The sequence below is a fragment of the Podarcis liolepis genome (genome assembly GCF_965112155.1).
Source record: "Podarcis liolepis genome assembly, chromosome: 13".
Lineage (NCBI taxonomy): Eukaryota > Metazoa > Chordata > Lepidosauria > Squamata > Lacertidae > Podarcis > Podarcis liolepis.
In genome coordinates, this window is record NC_139573.1 from 5,249,584 (window position 1) to 5,275,056 (window position 25,473).

The 25,473-nt window shown below is 49.4% G+C and overlaps 1 protein-coding gene and 1 long non-coding RNA gene across 2 annotated transcripts in view; one reads left to right on the forward strand and one right to left on the reverse strand.

The window, feature by feature from the left end:
- Positions 1–819: 819 nt before the first annotated feature.
- LOC310692097 (hydroperoxide isomerase ALOXE3-like) overlaps positions 820–25,473 on the forward strand; it is a 35,550-nt gene continuing 10,896 nt past the window's right edge. The window contains exons 1-10 of the mRNA XM_083472627.1: positions 820–1,261; positions 10,801–11,005; positions 13,237–13,318; positions 16,235–16,357; positions 16,821–16,924; positions 19,030–19,202; positions 20,181–20,324; positions 21,829–22,032; positions 24,648–24,734; positions 25,185–25,354. Of these exons, the coding sequence (XP_083328753.1) occupies positions 1,115–1,261; positions 10,801–11,005; positions 13,237–13,318; positions 16,235–16,357; positions 16,821–16,924; positions 19,030–19,202; positions 20,181–20,324; positions 21,829–22,032; positions 24,648–24,734; positions 25,185–25,354 (1,439 nt within the window). The 5' untranslated portion in view covers positions 820–1,114. The remainder of the gene's footprint in view (positions 1,262–10,800; positions 11,006–13,236; positions 13,319–16,234; positions 16,358–16,820; positions 16,925–19,029; positions 19,203–20,180; positions 20,325–21,828; positions 22,033–24,647; positions 24,735–25,184; positions 25,355–25,473) is intronic.
- LOC310692263 lies at positions 7,498–10,794 on the reverse strand. The gene is made up of 3 exons (XR_014518693.1): positions 9,409–10,794; positions 8,539–8,772; positions 7,498–8,057 (listed from the first exon to the last, which is right to left on the reverse strand). It is a non-coding gene; the product is annotated as an uncharacterized lncRNA (long non-coding RNA).

Genomic DNA, 25,473 nt, shown 5'->3' on the forward strand with positions numbered 1-25,473 from the left:
CCTGGCTGGAGAGGGAGAACGCCCAATGCCTGAGCCAAGGTCTACCCACATCTGAAATATAATAAAGTTGTGGCCAATTTAATCCCATAGCACATTATCTTGAGTCGTTATTCCACATGACGGGGGGGGGGGGCGCCCAGGATCTGGGGGACTCTGCCTGTCCACACAAAGTATGTTGAGGCAATTGCACGCACCCTCACCCTTCCCTCAACCAGCAAACCAACTTACACTGGAGCACTGCGACTAACAAACTACAATTGAAACGGAAACTCGCCTCCTCGCCAACAACAGACCCTGTGGTTCCGGGTGTCATAAGAATAAAAATGTCCCATTACAGTGGTACCTCGGGTTACAGACGCTTCAGGTTACAGACTCCGCTAACCCAGAAATAGTACCTCAGGTTAAGAACTTTGCTTCAGGATGAGAACAGAAATCGTGCTCCGGTGGCACAGCGGCAGCGGGAGGCCCCGTTAGCTAAAGTGGTAGCTCAGGTTAAGAACAGTTTCAGGTTAAGAACGGACCTCCAGAACGAATTAAGTTCTTAACCAGAGACACCACTGTACTCCTCAGCAGGTGTAGCAAAGGAATAATCATTTACACGCAAATTATAATGCACACCAAAATTTATTAAATCTATCAAAAGAGCTGTTTACTTCAAGACCACCCCAAACCTTCCTATACTGCAAAAGAGGAGATGAATCGTTCTTTTTACCGTTGCCAAAAGTGATGAAATCAAACCACACTTTGTTTCTTTAATCTCTGCCCACTTCGTCCTTTTCTTTTCCTCCTCTTTCCTCAAGTCTTCCTTAAGCACCTATTCATTCTCTCTCTATCTCTCTTGCACAGGGATCCTGGATCAGGCCAAAGAATTTGGCCACTCCAGGCATGGGTGGGTTGACGTTCACTATCTTCTTCTGACACCTGGGCACCAGGGGTGGAGCTCTGCTGTAGGAAGGGAGGGGTGGGGCTGTTCCTTTTTGCTGAAAAGGTTGGCTTCTTCGCACGACCCATTATTGAGAGAGGAGGCAGAGTGGTGGGTGCCTGGGACGTCCTGAACATCCCGCTCCCAAGGGGTCGTGCACGCCAGCTAGCCCACATTACCTGAGCCACCAGCATGGCCACATACAAAGCCCAGGTGGTGACTGGGAAGCAGCTCCGTGCTGGCACCATCGACTCTGTTTTTGCCACCTTGGTGGGCACCCGTGGCGAGAGCCCCAAAACTGTGCTGGACAACTGGGGCCCAGATTTCTACAGAGGAGCGGTGAGTGGTTCTGAACAGGGTGGGTTGTGGGGGGTGGCGGGCAGTGGAGCTTTTATTTTTTTAAAAAGGGCATATCTTACATTTCCCTCCAATGAGCTGAAAAGCAGAAAAGCAGAGTCAAATCTTCCCCAAGGAGCAAAAAAATAATATTTAAGAAGTAAAATGTTAAGTATGCTTTTCTGCTACTGGGAAAATGAAAAATCTGTTGTTGCATTTTCTCCTGAGAAAGAATTGTGTTTGTCTGTTTGCCTTTGCTGGTTTGATACGTGCCTGAAATCAGCCTTCTCTTTTGCCTGCTCATGCTTTCCATGTTAAAACTTGCTGATAAATAGTTAGGTGTGTTTATTTCTACGCCTCTGGCCATAGCTCCCCCCCCCCTTCCCAATACTGTGTAACAAGTCAGTTGTTATCCAGTTAAACGCTTCCAGTGACATTTAAACAAATTTTTTATATTTGCACTGAGTTTTCAATAAAGCCCCATCAATATAAAAATGTCTAATGATGATTTCATAGAATATTAATTCAAAATAATACGAGACATCTTGGCCCTATTAATTTTGTGTGGTCTTCTCCACTTTCCCCCAAGCAAGGTTAACTCTTTCTGAAACTTGATGACTTTAAAATTAGGTCAGGAGAAGAATGGAAATCTCACGGCTCCACCCACGTAATTTCTTTTTAAAACATTTTCTTTATTAATTTTCCAATATTGACCCAATATTACTAGAGTTTAGCCAATTATACAGATTCCAATTAATATCAAAATAATTCCAATTATTTCCAGATTTATACAATTTAATCAAAGTGGTTTCCTGTGCTCCTTGATCAATGTTTTTTGTCCAGTTCTTATATTGCTGTGGTTCGTATTTTTAATTAACATCTAATTACATTTCAGTTGGTATATTAATCATTATGATAACAGCTGCAACGATTACTATTCGTGTTAATTAGTGATGCAATTGGCGCTGTGGGTTAAACCACAGAGCCTAGGACTTGCCGATCAGAAGGTCGGCGGTTCGAATCCCCGCGACGGGGTGAGCTCCCATTGCTCAGTCCCATCTCCTGCCAACCTAGCAGTTCGAAAGCATATCAAAGTGCAAGTAGATAAATAGGTATCTCTCTGGCAGGAAGGTAAACGGCGTTTCCGTGCGCTGCTCTGGTTCGCCAGAAGCGGCCTAGTCTTGCTGGCCAGATGACCCGGAAGCTGTACGCCGGCTCCCTCGGCCAGTAAAGCGAGATGAGCGCCGCAACCCCAGAGTCGTCCGTGACTGGACCTAATGGTCAGGGGTCCCTTTACCTTCATTCGTATTAATACCTTATCTAACTTTCCATAGGATTTCAAATGAGGTGCTCTAATTATTTTCCTTCTCTCTGCGTGTGTCAGTCTATGTCCAATTATAAAGCTCCTTGACCTTTCTCGGCTGTCCGATTCTTGAAATTCCTCCAATTGCTGTTGTCTCTCAGATATAATCCCGGAGAATTCTCAAAATATCTCAATAGCGCCCTCTCATCGTGCTCTCCTCTTGCTCAGTGTTTCCGGACAACAACGTATTCCAGCAGTCCACTCTTTCTCACTTCTCAGTCAACATCTAGAAATTTTCACGAATGGAAAAAGAGAGATTCAGCTTCTGCCGCAAGGGATCTTCGAGTACATTCATTTAAATTAATCACCACCAAAGTCTCCATGCCTCCCTCGTCCACAGCTCCAAATTCCTTTCATCTTTATGTGATTCTATGACAGACATAGGGACGCGGGTGGCGCTGTGGGTTAAACCACAGAGCCTAGGACTTGCCAATCAGAAGGTCGGCGGTTCAAATCCCCGCGACACAGTGAGCTCCCGTTGCTCGGTCCCTGCTCCTGCCAACCTAGCAGTTCGAAAGCCCATCAAAGAGCAAGTAGATCAATAGGTACCGCTCCGGCGGGAAGGTAAACGGCGTTTCCATGTGCTGCTCTGGTTCGCCAGAAGTGGCTTAGTCATGCTGGCCACATGACCCGGAAGCTGTACGTTGGCTCCCTCGGCCAGTAAAGCGAGATGAGCGCCGCAACCCCAGAGTCAGCCACGACTGGACCTAAGGGTCAGGGGTCCCTTTACCTTTATGACAGACATACACACAGCACTGAGTTCTCTAGTGTGCTCTATAATCAAATTCCAGTGTGCTGTTGAAGTGCCCCAGAAGAAGAAGCTGAAATCCTCTTTTAAAAAATTAAACCTGTGGTTTTTGTGCATTCTTGAGATTTTATCTCTCACACACATTCATTTCCCTTCCTGTGATTGATGCCAGAGGCTTTCAGGTAGATGTCCAGGTGGGCTTATATTCTTAGTTTTGCTGTCCTGATTTTCATCCTTCTGTACTTTGGGGATGACTTAAGTTGTTACCGAGCCAGTGTGGTGTAGTGGTTAGAGTGTTGGACTTTGCCCCTGGGAAACATCAGGGTTCAAATCCCCACTTGGCCATGAAGATCACCTAGAATCATAGAATCCTAGAGTTGGAAGAGACCACAAGGGCCATCGAGTCCAACCCCCTGCCAAGCAGGAAACACCATCAGAGCACTCCTGACATATGGTTGTCAAGCCTCTGCTTAAAGACCTCCAAAGGAGGAGACTCCACCACACTCCTTGGCAGCAAATTCCACTGTCAAACAGCTCTTACTGTCAGGAAGTTCTTCCTAATGTTTAGGTGGAATCTTCTTTCTTGTAGTTTGGATCCATTGCTCCGTGTCTGCTTCTCTGGAGCAGCAGAAAACAACCTTTCTCCCTCCTCTATGTGACATCCTTTTATATATTTGAACATGGCTATCATATCACCCCTTAACCTCCTCTTCTCCAGGCTAAACATGCCCAGCTCCCTTAGCCGTTCCTCATAAGGCATCGTTTCCAGGCCTTTGACCATTTTGGTTGCCCTCCTCTGGACACGTTCCAGTTTGTCAGTGTCCTTCTTGAACCGTGGTGCCCAGAACTGGACACAGTACTCCAGGTGAGGTCTGACCAGAGCAGAATACAGTGGGACTATTACTTCCCTTGATCTAGATGCTATACTCCTATTGATGCAGCCCAGAATTGCATTGGCTTTTTTAGCTGCCGCGTCACACTGTTGGCTCATGTCAAGTTTGTGGTCAACCAAGACTCCTAGATCCTTTTCACATGTACTGCTCTCAAGCCAGGTGTCCCCCATCTTGTATTTGTGCCTCTCATTTTTTTTGCCCAAGTGCAATACTTTACCACCTGGTGACCTTGGGCCAGTCACTGCCTCTCAGCCAACCTTGCAGGCTTCTTGGGGAGATAAAGTAGAGAGGAGAACTCTGTATGCCTCTTGAGCTCCTTGGAAGGAAGGTGGGGTGTAAATGCAATGTATAGCACATGCATATGGGGCCCCAGAGCTCATTTTCAACCCCAGGGGCTTCCTACATATTAAATAGTGGGTGGGCATAGCAGACAACAGAGAGATTTCTCCAAGTAGTTCTTTATAAGTAAGCTGGAACGGAACTGAACAGCAAACAGCTCAGCTGGCCTGCTTTTATAGGCAGCCGGCTGTCAACATTGTAACAACAACAACCCAGGTTTTCCCGCCTAAATTAACTGACGTGGACCTGAGTGAAAACTATATACAGTCATACCTCGGGTTGAATGTCCTTTGGGTTGAGCGCGTTTGAGTTGCGCTCCACGGCAACCCGGAAGTAATGGAGTGCGTTACTTCCGGGTTTTGCCGCTCGCGCATGCGCAGACGCTCAAAATGATGTCGCGCGCATGCGCAGAAGCGGCAAAACACGACCCGCGCATGCGCAGACGCGCCGTCACTTGTTACGTTCGCTTCAGGATGCGGCCGGGGCTCCGGAACAGATCCCGTTTGCATCCCAAGGTACCACTGTACACGATACTCCTGGTGGCCAGAGTGAGAACTTCAATACATAACACTCCTCCCCACCGAGATAAGGCGTCAGTTACAATCATAGTGGTTCCATTACATACAGCAACACCCTTATTGGTTTCAGTAAGGCACATAAGCATATTAATTGACCCTATTCACCATACAGCTTTACATGTGCAGTTTGTCCGGTGAATATAGTCTTTTAAATAAGCTGGGTGCTTGGAATCCCTGCCAGTATCAGAGTCCGGGTGGCCGCCCGATTCTGGCTGCGACTGTGGTGTGACCAAATGTGGCATTGAGCCCGAGTTCCCTGGCTCCGCTGCTGTCGAAGGAACCACCGAGAGTGGACTTGGCAGACGGTCAGGCACAGCAGTGGTCCGAGTCTCTGGAGAGCCAGGCAGACCCACTGAAATGGCCCGGCTCGGCTCCATGCCCTCAGTTTGTGAGGAAGATGTAGGTGGAGCCTCGCCTTCCATTAGTGACCGCTCCGGAGCTGGGGCCACAGTTGGGGGCACAGCGGTAGTGTCCAAATCCCTAACCCTGCGCCTTAGCTGGTCTATGTGCCAGCACCACAAGTGTCCGCTCTCGAGGGCCACCTGGTAAGAACGAGGCCCCATGACTCCCACTACCGTGGCCGGCACCCAAGGAATGTCCCAAGGTGAGAACTTCAGTACATAACACTAGACATCTGTGGCAGGAATAATAATAATAATTTATTAGTTATACCCCACCCATCTGGCTGGGTTTCCCCAGCCACTCTGGGTGGCCTCCAACAGAACACTAAAATACAATAACTATTAAACATTAAAAGCTTCCCTAAACAGGGCTGCCTTCAGATGTCTTCTAAAAGTCAGAGAGTTGTTTATTTCCTTGACATCTGATGGGAGGGTGTTCCACAGGGCAGGTGCCACCACCGAGAAGGCCCTCTGCCTGGTTCCCTGTGACCTCACTTCTTGCAGGGAGGGAACTACCAGAAGGCCCTCAGTGCTGGACCTCAGTGTCCGGGCAGAATGATGTTCCACCACCTGAGACGGAGCCCCCCAACCCTCCCTTTGTATTCCTGCACACAGATGCAAACACGCCCCCCCATGTCCACATCCTTGAATTTTGCTCCAGGCAAAATGGAGACAGACACAGTCTCACGCCCTTCCCTGACCTCTCCATGGCTGCCCAGATCTTCAGGCATGAAAAGAATGCAATTTGCTTCTAAAGCTCATACTAGTGCATAAATGCTTGAACATGGGGGCTAAATACCACCACTATGCTTCCCTCCATCATCTCCCCGCTGCTGCCACCGGCAACAAATACAGAAACTATGTAAAGGTCACCATACTACTGCAAAAACCAGGGGTTGGCAAACTATGGCCTGGAGGCCGGATGCGGCCTGAAAGGGTCACGAATCTGGCCTGCACCATGCTGAGGTAAACTCCGACGCAGCCTTTCATTCATAGAGCCACCGCTGACATGCAGCCGGCCATGGCTCCCATAGCAGCGGGGGGCTGAGCAGCTAGGGGGCTGGCGGCTTTGGTGAGCTCGCGGGGCTGGCGCTGAGGACGCAGCTGAAGCTGGGTTTCCTCTTGCGTGTGGTGGTGCTGCTGCTCTGGTCGTCGCTCTGAAGAAGTGTGCATGCACACGAAAGCTCATACCAACAACAAACTTAGTTGGTCTCTAAGGTGCTACTGAGAGCAAATGATATAATGGTGGTTATGTTACGGTATTATTTGTTGTTGAGTCATTTAGTTGTGTCCGACTCTTCGTGACCCCCTGGACCAGAGCACCCCAGGCCCTCCTGTCTTCCACTGCCTCCCGCAGTTTGGTCAAACTCATGCTGGTCTCTTCCAGAACACTGTCCCACCATCTCGTCCTCCGTCGTCCCCTTCTCCTTGTGCCCTCCATCTTTCCCAACATCAGGGTCTTTTCCAGGGAGTCTTCTCTTCTCATGAGGAGGCCAAAGTATTGGAGCCTCAGCTTCAGGATCTGTCCTTCCAGTGAGCACTCAGGGCTGATTTCCTTCAGAATGGAGAGGTTTGATCTTCTTGCAGTCCATGAGACTCTCAAGAGTCTCCTCCAGCACCAGAATTCAAAAGCATCCATTCTTCGGCGATCAGCCTTCTTGATGGTCCAGCTCTCACTTCCATACATCACTACTGGGAAAACCAGAGCTTTTACTATAAGGACCTTTGTCTGCAAGGTGATGTCTCTGCTTTTTAAGATGCTGTCTAGGTTGGTCATTGCTTTTCTTCCAAGAAGCAGGCGTCTTTTAATTTCATGGCTACTATCACCATCTGCAGTGATCATGGAGCCCAAGAAAGTAAATTCTCTCACTACGGTATTATATAATTGTTAAAATTTGAAAATCAATAAGATTTTCCACTCTGTATCCTGCAACGGATTGCCCTTCTGTAGGGAAATCAGGTGGGTGTTTCCTCTTTTCCCCAGAATTGAGTATCATGGCTTCTTCCTTCCTTCCTTCTTTGCTGTTGGCAAACCCCTGGTTCCCGTAACCAGAGAATATCCGGAAGAACTAGGTTGTGAAACTTACGTTTTCTTTCTTAACTTAAGTTGCACTCTGTTGCAAGCGGCTTTTGTAGTGGTCTTGTTCTGAAGAAAACCAAGTCCAGCAAAGGAATGCAATATTTTTATTCATTGCATTTATGTTTCTTTTATTTATGAATGAAGGGTATGCAATCAGTGTGGATGAGGAAACACAGCCCTGGGGCCAAAATGCAGTCTTCCGGTCCACTCTTTTTTGGTCCTGGAGAGTCTCCACAGGATGCACCCCTCCCCACGTGACTTCACAATGGTGGAAAACATCCTGGAATTTTGATAATACTTCTCCTTTGCCCAGGTGGAGGGCAGAGGAATGTGCAAGTATGTGTAGGAATTGGTCTACTGTACAAAGGTGAAATTAAGATTAATTGCTCTGCCCTACCTTTGCCTTGCCAACAGAGGCCCATATAGTTAAAGCCATGGTTTTCCCAGTAGTGTTGTATGTAAGTGAGAGCTGGACCATAAAGAAGGCTGATCGGCAAAGAATGGGTGCTTTTGAATTCTGGTGCTGGAGGAGACTCTGGAGAGTCCCATGGACTGCAAGAAGATCCAACCTCTCCATTCTGAAGGAAATCAGCCCTGAGTGCTCACTGGAAGCAAGCTCATCCTGAAGCTGAGGCTCCAAGACTTTGGCCACCTCAGGAGAAGAGAAGACTCCCTGGAAAAGACCCTGATGTTGGGAAAGATGGAGGGCACAAGGAGAAGGGGACGACGGAGGACGAGATGGTGGGACAGTGCTCTTGAAGCTACCAGCATGAGTCTGACCAAGCTGCGGGAGGCAGTGGAAGACAGGAGTGCCTGGTGTGCTCTGGTCCAGGGGGTCACGAAGAGTCGGACACGACTAGACGACTAAACAACAACACCTTTGCCTCTGACCAGCCCACCATCCGCGTGTGGCCCCCTGGAAGGGAATGAGACCCTTGAGCTTCCCCAGTGATGGGTTGTATGGCTCTAGATGGACCGATGGTCTGACTCAGTGTAGGCAGTTCAGTGTGGTGCAATGGTTAGAGTGCTGGACTAGAACCTGGGGGAAACCAGGGTTCGAATCCCCACTTGGCCACGAAACTCACTGGGTGACCTTGGGGGACAGTCACTGCCTCTCTCTAAAGGGAAGTCCTCTTTCTGCATATAACTGTTAGTTCTCCTTCTGCACAAAACTGCTGCATTATGGGGAAGCCTTGCTCCTCTTTTCTCTTGCTTTCTGAGAAGTCTTGCTTGTAGGCTTTCCCCTGCTTTTGCACACACTGTACGAACCTGCTCTTCATGCCTAGCTGACCACATCTACAGAACTTGATTGTTACATTGTTTCATGTTATGATCAATCATTAGTAACAGACATCCTAAGCTCATGGAAAACAAACTGTACCTGCTCTCCATGCCTAGCTGACCACATCTACAGAACTTGATTGTTATATTGTTTCGTGCCATATTAATCTCTAGTTACAATTTAATTAGGAGGCTTCATGCCTGTCTAGTTCTAGCTCCGATTCCCAGCCTTTACTCCATCAATGATAAATGATCACATGTAATCCCCACCTCTCACATGTAATTCCCGCCTTAGTACTTACGTTAACCAATCAGCAACAAGTTTCTTTGTGTATCAACCAATCAGCCACAGGCCCACCTGTGGCAATGTTTGTAATAGTCAATAAAAGAGGCTTTTCAGGGTCCGCCCAGAGAGACGCCTCATGTTGCACCTGCCTCTCTCGTCTCCCGTGATTTTTCATTCCTACATCTCTCAGCCTAACCCAACCTTTCAGGGTTGTAGTGGGGATTAAATGAGATGGGGTGACCTGTGTACACCCCGTGAGCAGCTTGGGGGGAAAGGAGGGCCCTGTGACCTCTGGATGAGGGCTAGTACATAAATGCAATGAATGGATGAATGGGCCTCATCCACACCAATTGCATACCATCCAACATTTCTCTGATGAAAATAGGGACATTCTGTTCTGCACCAGGAAGATTCTGGGGTATGGGGTCCCTTGACGGGGAGTTGGACCCCCAAATTTTCTTATAATGTTGCAGGATTCTCAGTCAATAAGACAGACACCGGGTTCTCCGAGGAAAAGCCTTTGGTTTATTAATCTCCGCAGCTGACTGCAATGGGATAGCTTCCAAAAGCTGAGCATCGTACCCAGATCAGAGCAGGGTTTTTATAGTGCGAGACAAACAACTATCAGCAGAATATATGACGACATCCAGAACAAGATAGAATTTTGCAAGCAAGCAAGCAAACCACAAGAATCCCATCCCACCAGTTCCTCTTCTGGGGAACTTGATTTCCAAGCAAGTTTCGAGATAAGTTCCCTTCTCAAGATAAGCTCACTTTCCCAGTACGTTTCTGAGCACAATTCAAAGTGTTGGTGCTGACCTTTAAAGCCCTAAATGGCCTCAGTCCTGTATACCTGAAGGAGCGTCTCCACCCCCATTGTTCTGCCCGGACACTGAGGTCCAGCTCCGAGGGCCTTCTGGCGGTTCCCTCCCTGCAAGAAGCAAAGCTACAGGGAACCAGGCAGAGGGCCTTCTCGGTGGTGGCGTCCGCCCTGTGGAACGCCCTCCCACCAGATGTCAAAGAGATAAATAATTACCTGACATTCAGAAGACATCTGAAGGCAGCCCTGTTCAGGGAAGTTTTTAATGTGTGACATTTTAATGTATTTTTAATCTTTGTTGGAAGTTGCCCAGAGTGGCTGGGGAAACCCAGTCAGATGGGCGGGGTACAAACAATAAATTATTATTATTTCCCATTTCTTCCCAGAAACTGCTATCTTTGCAGACAGAGTTCTGCCCATCTTCTAATGACTCACCCATCACAGGGGCGGGGTGGGGAGACAAACACCATCTCTGCTTCTATTTGGGGCAGGGGGTTCTGAAGCAAGTAAATTCTATTTGTTGCACCCATCAAAAACAGTAGGTTAGTCCAACAAGCAGCTAGCTGCCTGAGTGAGAATGGTGTTCTTCTGAAGGCTGCAGCGCCAAGGGTGGCTGAGGACTTTGATAATTCCCATAGAGCCCACAGGCTAAATTAAAGGTGAGGTTTTTCACCTGGAGTTGAAATCTGTCTCTTTATCATCCCTTCCTGCTTTCTAAGGCTGCCTCTGGATCTCCCGACTTTTCTGTTGCAGGTGCATGACTACGAAGTCACCTGTGAGCAGGAGCTGGGGGAAATCGTGCTTCTCCGTCTCCACAAAGAAGTTGTATCTAATCTGCTGTCCACTAGCTGGTACTGTAGTTTTGTCACCGTGACGTCCCCCAAAGGAGAAGTCTATAGATTTCCATGCTATCAGTGGATTGCGGGCTCTGATACCCTGGAGCTGAGGGAGGGATCGGGTAAGTAGACTTGCTTGAAGAGAGAGAGAGAGAGAGAGAGAGAGAGAGAGAGAGAGAGAGAAGAAGGTCCCTATTCTGCAAAATCATCTTTTAGCCTGTTGATTGTTTGGACAGCATGCTCGTACCCCCAACATGGTGATCAATGGTATTTACTGTTCATAAGAAAATATAAACTACAGTGGTACCTTGGTTCTCAAACTTAATCCGTTCCAGAAGTCGGTTCCAAAACCAAAGCGTTCCAAAACCAAGGCGCGCTTTCCCATAGAAAGTAATGCAAAACGAATTCATCCGTTCCTGACTTTGAAAAACAACCCCTAAAACAGCAATTTAAACATGAATTTTACTATCTAACCATAAAACGATCCATAAAATGAAAGCAATAAGCAATGTAACTGCAGTCACACAATCAATCAATCAATCAATCAATCAATCAAAAAACCAGTAGCTGAACTGGGTTCCGCACAGTCACAAAAACAAAACAAAAAAGATTCGCAGAAATGCAAAATAAATAGCAAAAACAGACAGACCTCGGTCTAACACAGTGTTTCCCAACCACTGTTCCGCGGCCACAGTGTTTCCCAACCACTAGTGTGCCGCGAGATGTCGCCTGGTGTGCCGTGGGAAAAATTAAAAAATTCGAAAGATTTTTTTTTTAAGTCAAATTTTCGATTGGGGCGCCGTCACTAGATGACCCCTGGGGTTCCCTCCCTCCCTCCCGCTCTGCGCCTCCCTCCTCTTCCTCCGGGGAGGCCCTTCCTGGCTCTCGGCCAAGGCTTGGCGGCTGCCACTCACTCACTCGCTCGCCCACCCATCCCTCCATCCCTGCACCCGGCCTCTCCCCCTCCGTCCCCGGCGCGGGGGCTGCCGGGATCCGTAGTCCCCTCGCCCTTGGGCTCCGCGCCCGCGCGGGGTGCACAAACTACGTTTCCCAGCGTGGCCTGGCGGGCCGGGCGTTTTGTTTGAAGCGCACTTCTCCCGGCCATGGAATGAGCGCGGCGGCGGCGGCCGGGCGGGCAGGGGCTCTTCCGCGCGGACCCCGCGCAGCCTGCCTGCGCCCCCGCAGAGATCGGGCGGCAGGATGGAGCCTGGGGATCCCCGCGGAGGCGGAGCGGCGGAGGCGGAGGCTGCCCCTCAGGTAGGGCTGCGTCGGGGGGGTGTTATTTTTGCAATGCTGCATCCGCGCCGGAGGGGACGCATCGGACCGCGGGGAGACCCCTTGGCGTGCGTGCAAGGCAATGCATGTGTGCAGGCGTTGAATGGAGTGCAGTACAATGCAATGGCAACGTGGCGCCCTGCATGCATGCATGCAACTTCCACCGGCGCTCCGGACTTGGCAGGTGAGGGGGGTCCCCAGTGGGCGGCAGAGAGAGCCAGGAGGGCGAAGGGGAGCCGGGGGGAGCAGTGCTGCTCCCCGAGCCGAGCCCGGGGAGAAACTTCGGCGTCGTTGCGCCGGGTGTTGGAAGCGGAGGCTGGCGGGGGCCCCTCACCTGCAAAACCTGGTCGCCTCTCATATATTTCGTGCATTGCATTCATCGCCCGCTTTCTCCTCCAAGGAGCTCCCGGGGGCGCGCGTGGTTCTCCCCGTGTTATCCTCGCAACAACAGCCCTGCGAGGTGGGTCAGGCGAGTGGCCCAAGGGAGCACCCAGGGATTGTCCTGGCCAGGTGGGGTGATTTGAACCCTCCTCTCTGCCCGGTCTTCGTCCTCATTTAGCCCCCACATGTGCATGACTGTGCATGACTGAGGTTTTTCCCCCTCGTCTTGGCTATGGTGTGAGTCTGTGCTGTTAATTAATGGGGTTCTGCCTTCGGAGAAGATGAGCCAGCCCTCAAGGAGGTGATTATGTAATTTGCTAGCAATTCATGTCCCTCCCGGCGTGACGCTGCGCGCTGACGTCACGGGGCTGTAATGGTGGTGTGCCTCGAGATTTTTTTCATGAAACAAGTGTGCCTTTGCCCAAAAAAGGTTGGGAAACACTGGTCTAACACTCCAAACAGAAGCGTGGCATTCAAAAAGGAGCACGTTCGGCTTCCAAAAAAAGTTCCCAAACCAAAACACTTACTTCCGGGTTTGCAGTGTTTGGTTTCCAAGTTGTTTGAGTACCAAGGCGTTTGAGAACCAAGGGACCACTGCACCAGATCTGAACCGAATGAAGCAGGCTGACATAATAAACTCTCTCTCTCTCTCTCTCTCTCTCTCTCTCTCTCTCTCTCTCTCTCTGTGTCCCTCCAGCGAAGACACCAGCTATGGATACTCTTCAATTACTCAAGGACCACCGGAAGAAGCAGCTTCAAGAAAGACAATCTTGCTACGAGTGAGTGTGGCTGCTGTAAACTTCTAGTCTTGCAACCTATGTGTGTGTGTGTGTGTGTGTGTGTTTGTGTGTCTGTGTAATGGATTCCTGGGTTCTGCCTCCAGCTCTCAGGGGTGTGTGTGTGTGTGTGTGTGTGTCTGTTTGTGCTTCGAGCCCTCATTCCTTCCATGTCCAATGTTCAGAGTGCAAGTGTCGTTGCTTAGGCAGGTTACTGACGGGCACACTTTTGGGGAACCACAAGGTTTGTAGGGATGCAACAAATCATTCAGAGGAGGAAGCTTAAGTGAGCAGGAAACCTCTGTGCTCAGTGGACACAGAATGCTGGCTTACTGTTGGGGAGCAGGATGGGAAACCCATTTGTCCGAGTATACCTGAAGGGGCATCTCCACCTCCAGCTCGGACACTGAGGTCCAGCTCCAGCCCTTCTGGCGGTTTCCTCCCTGTGAGAAGTGAGGTTACAGGGAATAATAATAATAATAATAATAATAATAATAATAATAGTTACAGATAGGTAGCCGTGTTGGTCTGCCATAGTCAAAATAAAAAAATTCCTTCCAGTAGCACCTTAAAGACCAACTAAGTTAGTTCTTGGTATGAGCTTTCGTGTGCATGCACACTTCTTCAGATACACTGAAACAGAAGTTGCCAGACCCTTCTATATAGTGAGAAGGTGGGGAGGGGTATTACTCAGAAGGGTGGTGGGAATGGGAGATTGGCAGATAGCTGAGATGAGTCTGTTGACGTCTCTTAACGACTGCAATAGGTCTTACAGGAAAAGGCAAGGGGTGAGAAGGTGAAAAATGGCTTAGTCATGTATAATGAGATAAGAATCCAATGTCTCTGTTCAGACCAGGTCTCTCCATGGTTTTAAGTTTGGTAATGAGTTGCAATTCAGCAGCTTCTCTTTCCAGTCTATTTCTGAAATTCCTTTGTAGTAAAACAGCTACTTTGAGATCTTGTATAGAATGTCAAGATCTTAATAATAATAATAATTTAGTATTTATACCTCGCCCATCTGGCTGGGTTTCCCCAGCCACTCTGGGCAGCTTCCAAAAGAATATTAAAATACTGTAATACATCAAACATTAAAAGCTTCCCTAAACAGGGCTGCCTTCAGATGTCTTCTAGAAGTCTGGTAGTTGTTGTTCTCTTTGACATCTGGTGGGAGGGCGTTCCACAGGGCGGGTGCCACTACTGAGAACGCCCTCTGCCTGGTTCCCTGTAACTTGGCTTCTCGCAGTGAGGGAATCGCTAGAAGGACCTCTGTGCTGGACCTCAGTGTCCGGGTAGAACCAGGCAGAGGGCCTTCTCAGTGGTGGCGCCCCCCCTGAGGAACGCCCTCCCGTCAGATGTCAAGGAAATAAACAACTACCTGACTTTTAGAAGACATCTGAAGGCAGCCCTGTTTAGGGAAGTTTTGAATGTTTGATGTTTTATCGTGTTTTTAATATTCTGTTGGGAGCTGCCCAGAGTGGCTGGTGGGGAAACCCAGCCAGATGGATGGGGTATAAATAATAAATGATGGTGATGGTGATGAAGATGATGAATGGAATGGAGTTTCCTGCAGGAAGGTGTGGATGAGCAGGCGCTCCCCCCCCCCGACCCCGCTCTGCAACATTTTGTTGCTGGTTCCACTTATGTGTCAGGAGCCAGCCAGCAATAAATCACAAGGAGTAAGTGAAGTTTGGGGACGCGGGTGGCACTGTGGGTAAAACCTCAGCAACTAGGACTTGCCGATCGCATGGTCGGTGGTTCGAATCCCCGCGGCGGGGTGCGCTCCCGTTGCTCGGTCCCAGCGCCTGCCAACCTAGCAGTTCGAAAGCACCCCCGGGTGCAAGTAGATAAATAGGGACCGCTTACCAGCGGGAAGGTAAACGGCGTTTCCGTGTGCTGTGCTGGCTCGCCAGAGTAGCTTCATCATGCTGGCCACGTGACACGGAAGTGTCTTCGGACGGCGCTGGCTCCCGGCCTCTAGAGTGAGATGAGCGCACAACCCTAGAGTCTGTCAAGACTGGCCCGTACCGGCAGGGTACCTTTACCTTTAAGTGAAGTTAACTCTTCATTGGGAGAAGCTAGGTCTGCTCAGGAGTGCCAGGCCTAATGAGCACAGCAACTCTTTTTAGTACGTCTTGCCCACAGCTGCCTAAGTCTCCTCCTCCTCCAGGTCCTTCCTGAGGAATCACAGACTATGCCGGCGTGCCCGCCTTTTGTCCTCCCACTTCCTACCTTTCCTGGTCCTGAGGGACCAGTGGGGGGGGGGAGGAGCTGGTCACAGCAGGAGGGAGAGACCCCCTGCCTTCTTCACCAGCCTCACTCACCTCTGCCTCTCGACCTCCCACCTCTCCTTCTTCAGCTTCTACCTCTGATTCTGGACTTCCGTCTGACACAGACTCTCCCCTCTCACTAAGCCCTGTTGCCTCTTCAGCTTCCGATATCTCTTCTTCCCAACACCAGTCTTTGGGCTCTGAGCCTTCTTCTCTTGGGGGCAGCAGCTACTACTGTGCTATAAGATTCACTGCCCTGTGATATCATATATGAGTTTGACCTACTGATGAAGCCCAGGATGGTGAAACAAGGCTAATATTCCGGAAATCCTTGTTTTAGACTCTGTGAAAGGATTCTGTAGAACTGTAACAACCTTTCATGTGGATTGTTGGACTCTAAGAACAGACGGGTGGAATAAACACTTTCACATATATGGACCTTATGCATAAACTGATTAGAAAATGAACTGCTCCACCGGATCTTCTCCTTTTTTCGTTGGACTTTATGAGCTACTTCTGTTGAATTCTATAATTTAATACAATGAATAGTAAGATTTTTTTTTGCAAATGTACAGCCGGTTACGTCTTGTGTCTTTATTGAATATTATGCAACCAGTCCATGACATTGGGATACCGATTTCCTTCTGCACAGGTGGAAGAAGTTTGCTGAGGGCGTCCCTTTACATCTGGACGTTGCATCCTCCCAGGAACTGGACACAAACATCAGGTTTTCTTTCATCAAAGCGGCAGATTTTGCCAATCGCTCCAAAGCCCAGTAAGTTTGGGGAAAGAAGCCGCAATGTTGGTGGCAGATCACGTTCCTTGATGCAGACCACTTTCTGGGCTACGCACAGGCAGTTCAGTTCAGCTACTGATTGATTGATTGTGTGACTGGAGTAATGTTTATTGCTTTCCTTTTATGGATCAGTGGTCTCGTTAGATAGTAAAATTCATGTCAAATTGCTGTCTCAGGGGTTGTTTTTAAAAGTCTGGAACAGAGTAATCTGTCTTGCATTACTTTCTATGGGAAAGCGCGCCTTGGTTTTGGAACGCTTTGGTTTTGGAACGGACTTCCGGAACGGATTGAGTTTGAGAACCAAGGTACCACTGTAATAGATTGGCGGCAGCAGCGGGTGGGGGGGGCTGTTTCCTGTTCATAGGGCACTTTTAAAGGACAAGGAAGAGCACATTTCATCCTCGGCCCTTGACGTTCATCCCCACTTTGTTCCCTTCTTCAGGCAGGTAGAGCTCAAGCTGAGAGGGTACTCCACTAGCCAAGAGTCCTGGGAGAAGCTGGAAGATATCAACAAAGTCTTCTTGTTCACCGAGACGGATTTGTCCAGTAAGATGGTGGCCCTGTTCAAAACTCACTGCAAGCAGCCTCTGATAGACCCCCATAGTGTGAAGTTCGTTTCCAGCTACCAAGAGATGGTGGTTGGTTTCCAGAAATCTGGGTCCCCGGATCTTTCCTGATTTAGTAACACAATGGATCCTACTGTGAATGGGACCTGGGAAGCCCCGAAAGTGGTTGCCACTGATTTAACGTGCCCGAACCTCCTTAGGCTCATGTGGAGATCCATTTGAGGTTAGCGTCAAATCCTGGCCAACGCGCTGACGCTCACGGGATCCTTCAGTCAAGCTTTTAATTTGCTCAGCAGCGGAAGAGGGAGTAGCTCGGTTCGTGGGCGTCCAAATCTTAATGGCGTCAGGAAAGCTTGCGGAATTCCTTGGCTATAAAGCAAAGTCCGTAAAATAATGAAGCAATGTACCTGTAATGAAATTTGAAGCAACTTAAAGCAATTTGAGACAGTTTGCAACTAGGTAATGGTATGAAGTAATAACTGGAGTTGACAAAGCAATCAGGCTGGGAAAATTGCATAATCGCCTCCTAACCCACTCCAGTTGCAAAACAGTTATAAGGTCTTGAGCAAATGAGATCACTGAATGTCATAATTACCAATCCAACGCAGCCAGCTAGTCTTTGAGGCTTTCAGCTGGGTGATACGGGGCAGGTTAAGGGTAAAGGTAAAGGGATCCCTGACCATTAGGTCCAGTCGCGGACGACTCTGGGGTTGCGGCACTCATCTCGCTTTATTGGCCGAGGGAGCCGGCATACAGCTTCTGGGTCATGTGGCCAGCATGACTAAGCCACTTCTGGCGAACCAGAGCAGCGCACGGAAATGCCGTTTACCTTCCCGCCGGAGTGGTACCTATTTATCTACTTGCACTTTGACGTGCTTTCGAACTGCTAGGTTGGCAGGATCAGGGACTGAGCAATGGGAGCTCACCCCGTCACGGGGATTCGAACCGCCGACCTTCTGATTGGCAAGTCCTAGGCTCTGTGGTTTAACCCACAGCGCCACCCGCATCCCAACAGGGCAGGTTAGTAGACAGCAAAAGAGAACAAGAAATTGATTGGTTGGTTACATTTATATCCCTCCTTTTTCTCCATGGACTGAAAGGTGGCTTATATAGTTTTTCCACTCCTCATTTAATCCCCCAACAACCCTTTGATGTAGGTTGCAATGTGAGGCAGTGACTGGCCTGAGGCTACTCAGTGAGCTTCAGGCCTGAGTGAGGATTCGAACCCTGATCTCCCGAGTCCTAGTCAGACACTCCAACCTGGCCTTTCTCAACCGTTTATGTTGTTGGACTGCGACTCCCATCATTCCTTGCCAGCATTGCCAGTGATCACAGATGATGGGAGTGGCTCTAACCACTACACCACACTGCCTGACACTGAAAGGAAAACTGTACAGCCCCCTTCCCCCCCAAAAAAACCCCTAACAAAAAACCCCCGAATGCACCTTTTAAAAATAAAATAAAATTGATCGGTAACTGACCAGGAGATTGGACTCTTCTATTAATTTTGCATCCTGGAGGCAGACCCACGTAAAAGGTAGACTAAGCTATCTGGGATCAGGAAGAGAGGAACTGAGACCCTTCGCATATCAGATGCTCCCCATGCAGGGGAATCTCAACACAATAATAATAATAATAATAATTTATTATTTATACCCCGCCCATCTGGCTGGGTTTCCCCAGCCACTCTGGGCGGCTTCCAAAAGAATATTAAAATACTGTGATACATCAAACATTAAAAACTTCCCTGAACAGGACTGCCTTCAGATGTCTTCTAAAAGTCTGGTAGTTGTTGTTCTCTTTGACATCTGGTGGGAGGGTGTTCCACAGGGAGGGCGCCACTACCGAGAAGGCCCTCTGCCTGGTTCCCTGTAACTTGGCTTCTCGCAGTGAGGGAACCGCCAGAAGGCCCTCGGAACTGGACCTCAGTGTCTGGGTAGAATGATGGAGGTGGAGACGCTCCTTCAGGTATACTGGGCCGAGGCCGTTTAGGGCCTTCTCTTCAGCCCTGACTTGATGTTCTTGTGTTTTGAGGCTCTCGCTTGTTTTGACTCCATGGTCTAAGACAGCTCTCTCTGTTCCTAGGATACGTCGTGAAGCACTGGAAGGACGACGCGTTCTTTGGGTACCAGTTCCTGAACGGTCTGAACCCGAGAATGATCCAAAGATGCACAGAGATTCCATCCAACTTCCCTGTGACTCAGGACATGGTGGCCAAATCCCTTGGGTCCTCCACCACACTGCAGAAGGAGCTGGAGGTGAGGAGGGAAAACGCTCTGCAGCTCGACTGATGGGGAAACGCTGTTGCACCAGAAGAGGCACACAAGCTGCACACCTCTCCTTGATGCTGCTGCTGCTGCTGATATTATTGTTGTTGTTATTATTTGTTGGGAAAGATGGAGGGCACAAGGAGAAGGGGACGACAGAGGACGAGATGGTTGGACAGTGTTCTCGAAGCTACAAACATGAGTTTGACGAAACTGCGGGAGGGAGTGGAAGACAGGAGTGCCAGGCGTGCTCTGGTCCAGGGGGCCACGAAGAGTCGGACACGACTAAATGACTAAACAACAACATTATTAATACCCTGCCCATCTGGCTGGGTTTCCCCAGCCACTCTGGGTGGCTCCCAACAGAATATTAAAAACACGATAAAACATCAAACATTCAAAACTTCCCTAAAGAGGGCTGCCTTCAGTTGTCTTCTAAAAGTCAGATAGTTGTGTATTTCCTTGACGTCTGATGGGAGGGTGTTCCACAGGGTGGGCGCCACTACCAAGAAGGCCCTCTGCCTGGTTCCCAGTAACTTGGCTTCTCGCAGGGAGGGAACCGCCAGAAGGCCCTCGGAGCTGGACCTCAGTGTCCGGGCAGAACGATGGGGGTGGAGATGCTCCTCCAGGTCTACTGGGCCTTTGAGGCCCTTTAGGGCTTACAAGGTCAGCACCAACACTTTGAATTGTGCTCAGAAACGTCCTGGGAGCCAACATAGGTCTTTCAGGACTGGTGTTATGTGGTCTTGGCGTCCGCTCCCAGTCCCCAGTCTAGCTGCCGCATTCTGGATTAGTTGCAGTTTCCGGGTCACCTTCAAAGGTAGCCCCACATAGAGCACACGGCAGTAGTCCAAGCGGGAGATAACCAGAGCATGCACCACTCTGACAAGACAGACAGCGGGAAGGGAGGGTCTCATCCTGCGTACCAGATGGAGCTGTGACCGAGGCTTGTGTTCTTCTCCCAAACAGAAGGGGTCCATCTTCATTGCTGACTACCGCATCCTGGAGGGGCTCTCTACAGGAATCAATAACAACCGCCAGCAATACCTAGCAGCCCCCCTGTGCTTGCTGCATCTCACAGCCCAGGGGCAGCTTATGCCCCTCGCCATCCAGGTAACAGGTTGGGCCGGCTGGGGGCTCAGAAGATGCTGCGGATCTGCCTTTGGGAGATAGCAGTGGGGAAGGGAGGCTGTGGCTCCATCATGGACCGAAGACGACCTCTGGTGGTTCTCCACAGTACTCTGCAACCTTGGGTAATGCTGTCAATTTTGCAGAGTCGACTTGCACGATTTTAACCTTACTGTTATGGGCTGACCAGGTACCAAGGAATGGTGGGAGGCACCAGCCAGGGATCCCCCGAGGGGAGAAGGCTCAGTGCCTGGGGAGTGGTGGCGGGACGACAATGAGCGGTCAGAGGCAGAAGAGGGAGCAGACTAGGAGGAGAAGGTGTCGGAAGCTGAAGAGACAACAGGGTTTAGTGAGCAGGAAGAGGCTGCGGCAGAGAGCAGTTCAGACTCGGAGCCAGGAGAGAAGAGTAGAAAGAAAGGGGGCCAGGAAACTAGGGGGTCTTCCAGCTCCCTTCCCTGCCTGGTCTCCCAGAACACGGGGAGGAATGAAAAGGGCGGAGCAAAGAGAGACAAGTCGAAGGAGTCTCAGATTGCTTAGGAAGGTCCTGGGGGAAGAGGAGACTTAGGGAGCTGTGGGAAGGCCTGAGGACCTCATTGGGGCTAGATCAGGTATCCCCAACCTTCGGCCCTCCAGATGTTTGGGACTACAATTCCCATCATCCCTGACCACTGGTCCTGTTAGCTAGGGATCATGGGAGTTGTAGGCCAAAACATCTGGAGGGCCGCAGGTTGGGGATGCCTGGACTAGATGTACCAGGAATAGTTGCTGTGCTCACTAGGCCTGGCCTTCTCAGCTGTTCACTTCTTTGAATGAAGAGTTAATTTCGCCGACATTGTGTGACTTATTGCTGACCTGCTGCTGGCGGCACTTATATGATTGAAAGATGGCCGTTTGAAATCCTACAAATTAATGGCATGCAACGCAAAGAGCTGTGACACTCATTTTGTTTTCCTGGCATGGAAAGAGCTGTCAATTTCTCTACTTTGCTTACTGGATTCTGGGATGTTCTCCTGATCTCGTGACAGCATCCCAGAGCCTGATAAGCAGGGCAGAGAACTTACAATTTATTGTAACTAGATTTATCAAAAAGCTTTTGATGAAGAATCTCACCAAAGACTCCTGAGGAATCTCTGCAGTCATGGTATAGGTCCTCTTACAGATAACAGACTGTTATGTACTGAAGTTCTCACCCTGGGCCAGCAGGGGGATACTGTAGATAGTTATGCAAATGAAGGATCGAAAGTGACGTTCAGTGATTGGATAGTTTTAGAAAGTTGCTACAGTAACGTTGTACTGGAGCTCTATATAAGCAGGCTGACTGAGCCCTTCAGCGCAGTTCTGTTCTGGCCTCTGAGTAAACAAGAGCTGTTTGAAGAATCGCTGTGTCGTCTGATATGTTCACCCACAACCTAACAGAGACTGTCCAAGAAACAGGAAACAGAGAGTAGGAATAAAAGGAGCCAATGTTGTATTCTGCCACCTCCCACAGCTCAGCCAGACCCCTGGCCCAAAGGCTCCCATCTTCCTGCCGAGTGACCCCGAATGGGACTGGATCCTGGCCAAGACCTGGGTGCGAAACGCTGACTTCCAGGTGCACCAGGTCCTCACCCACCTGCTCCGGACCCACCTACTGGCGGAGGTGTTCACCATTGCCACCCTGCGCCACCTCCCCATGTGCCACCCGCTCTATAAGGTGAGGCTGCCAATTCCGTGTCCTTGAGCCTGGTGGAACTTGGGACCGGACCCACCTAAAAGACCCCTACTGGAGACAGAAAGGAAGCGCATCCATTCTCTTCAGTAGCTTAGAACAAAGAGAGTATGGCACCCAAGATGGATGCTCACATTTTTTTAAATAATGCTTTTATTTATTTTCATGGTACAGAAGATAAATTTTGAGAAACCGATTATTACAACAGTAAACAACAAATAACTTGTCCTGAAGACACCACAGGCTCTTATCATGTGTTAAAGTTTCATTTGAATACTCTAAGACAGGGGTGTCCAAACTTTTTTCAAAGAGGGCCGGATTTGATGAAGTAAAGGGCCGTGAGGGCCAACCAACCAAAGGGCTGTCTGGATTAAACCGACCGGCGGGCTGGATTAGGCCCCCGAAACGGACGTTGGACATGCCTGCTCTAAGAGATCAAGCCACATTTTCCCATGCGTGCTGAGTGGATTCCTGCCACAGTCTGAACAATCGATGCATTCAATAAACATTTGCCATATGTTATAAAAGGAATGTGGGCTGTGTTTGCCCTTTGCCACTCTCACCTGGCATGTTAGTTTCTCAGCCAGTGCTATCGACCACATTCTGCTATACAGTGGTACCTTGGGTTAAGTACTTAATTCGTTCTGGAGGTCTGTTCTTAACCTGAAGCACCACTTTAGCTAATGGGGCCTCCCGCTGCTGCTTCGCCGCCGGAGCACAATTTCTGTTCTCATCCTGAAGCAAAGTTCTTAAGCTGAAGCACTATTTCTGGGTTAGTGGAGTCTGTAACCTGAAGCATATGCAACCTGAAGCATATATAACCCGAGGTACCACTGTAGATGTGCACAGATTAGCATATGCATAGACCTGGATTACTGTCCCTTTCATGTGATTCTGGGCTGATCACCTCCGTCTAGACGGAGCCAGCAGAGATAAATAACATGGCCCCGTTAATGATTAATCTGGTAGGCTCTTCTTCAACACCAATCAAAATTTTCTTTTTTAAAAATAGGTTTTAAAATTAAAGTAATTTTTTTTAAACAAATTGCCCAGTAGCACCTTAGAGACCAACTAAGTTTGTTCTGGGTATTGCTACTGGACAAGTTTTTAATTTTTTAATTTATTTCGACTGTGTCACACCAACACGGCTACCTGCCTGAATCTTTTTAAAATTAGTTTTACATAGAGATTATACATCACAAGCATAACAATTCCAAAAAACAAAAACAAAAGAGAAATTGGAAAAAGGTTCTCTCGGACCTTCAGACCTCCTCCCTCCCTCTAAGGGTTCCATTTCTAAAAAAAATTCCTGCATCTTTTACTTTAATCTATCTGTTATATTTTGACCAAACTGCGGGAGGCAGTGGACGACTGGCCTACTCTGGTCCATGGGGTCACGAAGAGTCGGACACGACTAAACGACTAAACAACATATATTATACAGTGGTACCTTGGGTTACATACACTTCAGGTTACATGCGCTTCAGGTTACAGACTCCGCTAACTCAGAAATAGTGCTTCAGGTTAAGAAATTTGCTTCAGGATGAGAACAGAAATCGTGCTCCGGTGGCGTGGCGGCAGCAGGAGGCCTCATTAGCTAAAGTGGTGCTTCAGGTTAAGAACAGTTTCAGGTTAAGTATGGACCTCCGGAACGAATTAAGTACTTAACCTGAGGTACCACTGTATATCCCTAGTATCCAGAGTTCATGTTACTTTACATTGTATTCCTGCCAATGATTTCAACTGTTTACAGTGGTCTCTCAAATACAGTGGTACCTCTGGTTGCAAACGGGATCCTGAAAGGAACGCAACCCGCATCTGCGCGTCTGCGCGTGTGCGGGTCACAATTTACCGCTTCTGCGCATGACATCATTTTGCATGTCTGCGCATGCGCGAGCAGAGAAACCCGGAAGTAACCCTTTCTGGTACTTCCGGGTTGCCATGGGACGCAACCTGAAAACGCTCAACCTGAAGAAAATGTAACATGAGGTATGACTGTACGTTTAAAAGTTATCCCAGTCTTTCACAAATATTTGGCCTTCCTGATTTCTGATCTTTCCCGTCAATCTTGCCATTCCGTCAGCTTGGCCTGGCACTCTTCTCTGGTCGGTACTTCAAAATTTCAAGCCATGCTTCACAGCATACAATACTGGCACATTATAGACTCACTTCCCATTTTGATGTACATTAAGCCATTAACAAAGGAGGGATGCGGGTGGCGCTGTGGGTTAAACCACAGAGCCTAGGACTTGCTGATCAGAAGGTCGGCGGTTCGAATCCCCACGACGGGGTGAGCTCCCGTTGCTCGGTCCCTGCTCCTGCCAACCTAGCATTCGAAAGCACGCCAAAGTGCAAGTAGATAAATAGGTACCACTCTGGCGGGAAGGTAGATGATGTTTCCGTGTGCTGCTCTGGTTCGCCAGAAGCGGCTTCGTCATGGTGGCCACATGACCCGGAAGCTGTACGCCGGCTCCCTTGGCCAATAAAGTGAGATAAACGCCGCAACCCCAGAGTTGGTCATGACTGGACCTAATGATCAGGGGGCGCTTTATCTTTTTTTTAAAGCCATTAACAAAGCCGTCCTCTCCCGTCTTCTACAGCTCCTGATCCCCCACACCCGCTACACCCTCCACATCAATGCCTTGGCCCGGGAGCGCCTCATTTCCAAGGATGGCGTCTTCGACAAGGTAAGCTGCCCTGGGGTCTCGCTACCCCGCCTGAGAAGAATCAGGTTTTGCTGCTCCTAGACCAGGGGTCTGCAACCCGTGGCTCCGGAGCCGCATGTGGCTCTTTTACACCTTTGCCGTGGCTCCGGGGCAGATACTAGCGAGGGGAGGAGGCGCATTGTGCGCCCCAACACTCCCCACTGTGGCGGGCGCTGTACTGGCTGTGACGTCGCATGGGGGCGGTGCATGCGTTAGTCATGCACCGTCCCGACGTCACCTTCCCGCCCGCTGTCAGATCGCGACTCCGGAGATATATTTGTTTTAAATGTCGCAATGGTTTTGCAGCTCCCAGGTTTTTTTCCCTTCGGAAACGGGTCCAAGTGGCTCTTTTTGTCTTAAAGGTTGCAGACCCCTGTCCTAGACCTTCTCCTTCCAGGTTTTGACTCCCTTTCCCCCACCCCATGTCTCCAGGCAACTGGCGTCGGACTCCAGGGCATGGTTGAGCTGCTGCAAAAGGACTTGAAGACCATGACTTACTCCTCCCTCTGCCTCTCAGAAGACCTGGAAGCTCGCGGGGTGTCCTCGTTGCCCAATTATTACTACAAGGAGGACGGCCTGAAGATCTGGGCAGCCGTGGAGAGGTCAGGGAAGAGCGTGGGTGGGACCGTGTCGGTCTCCATTTTGCCTGGAGCAAAATTCAAGGATGTGGACGTGGTGTGTGTGTGTGTTTGCATCTGTGTGCAGGAATACAAAGGGGGGG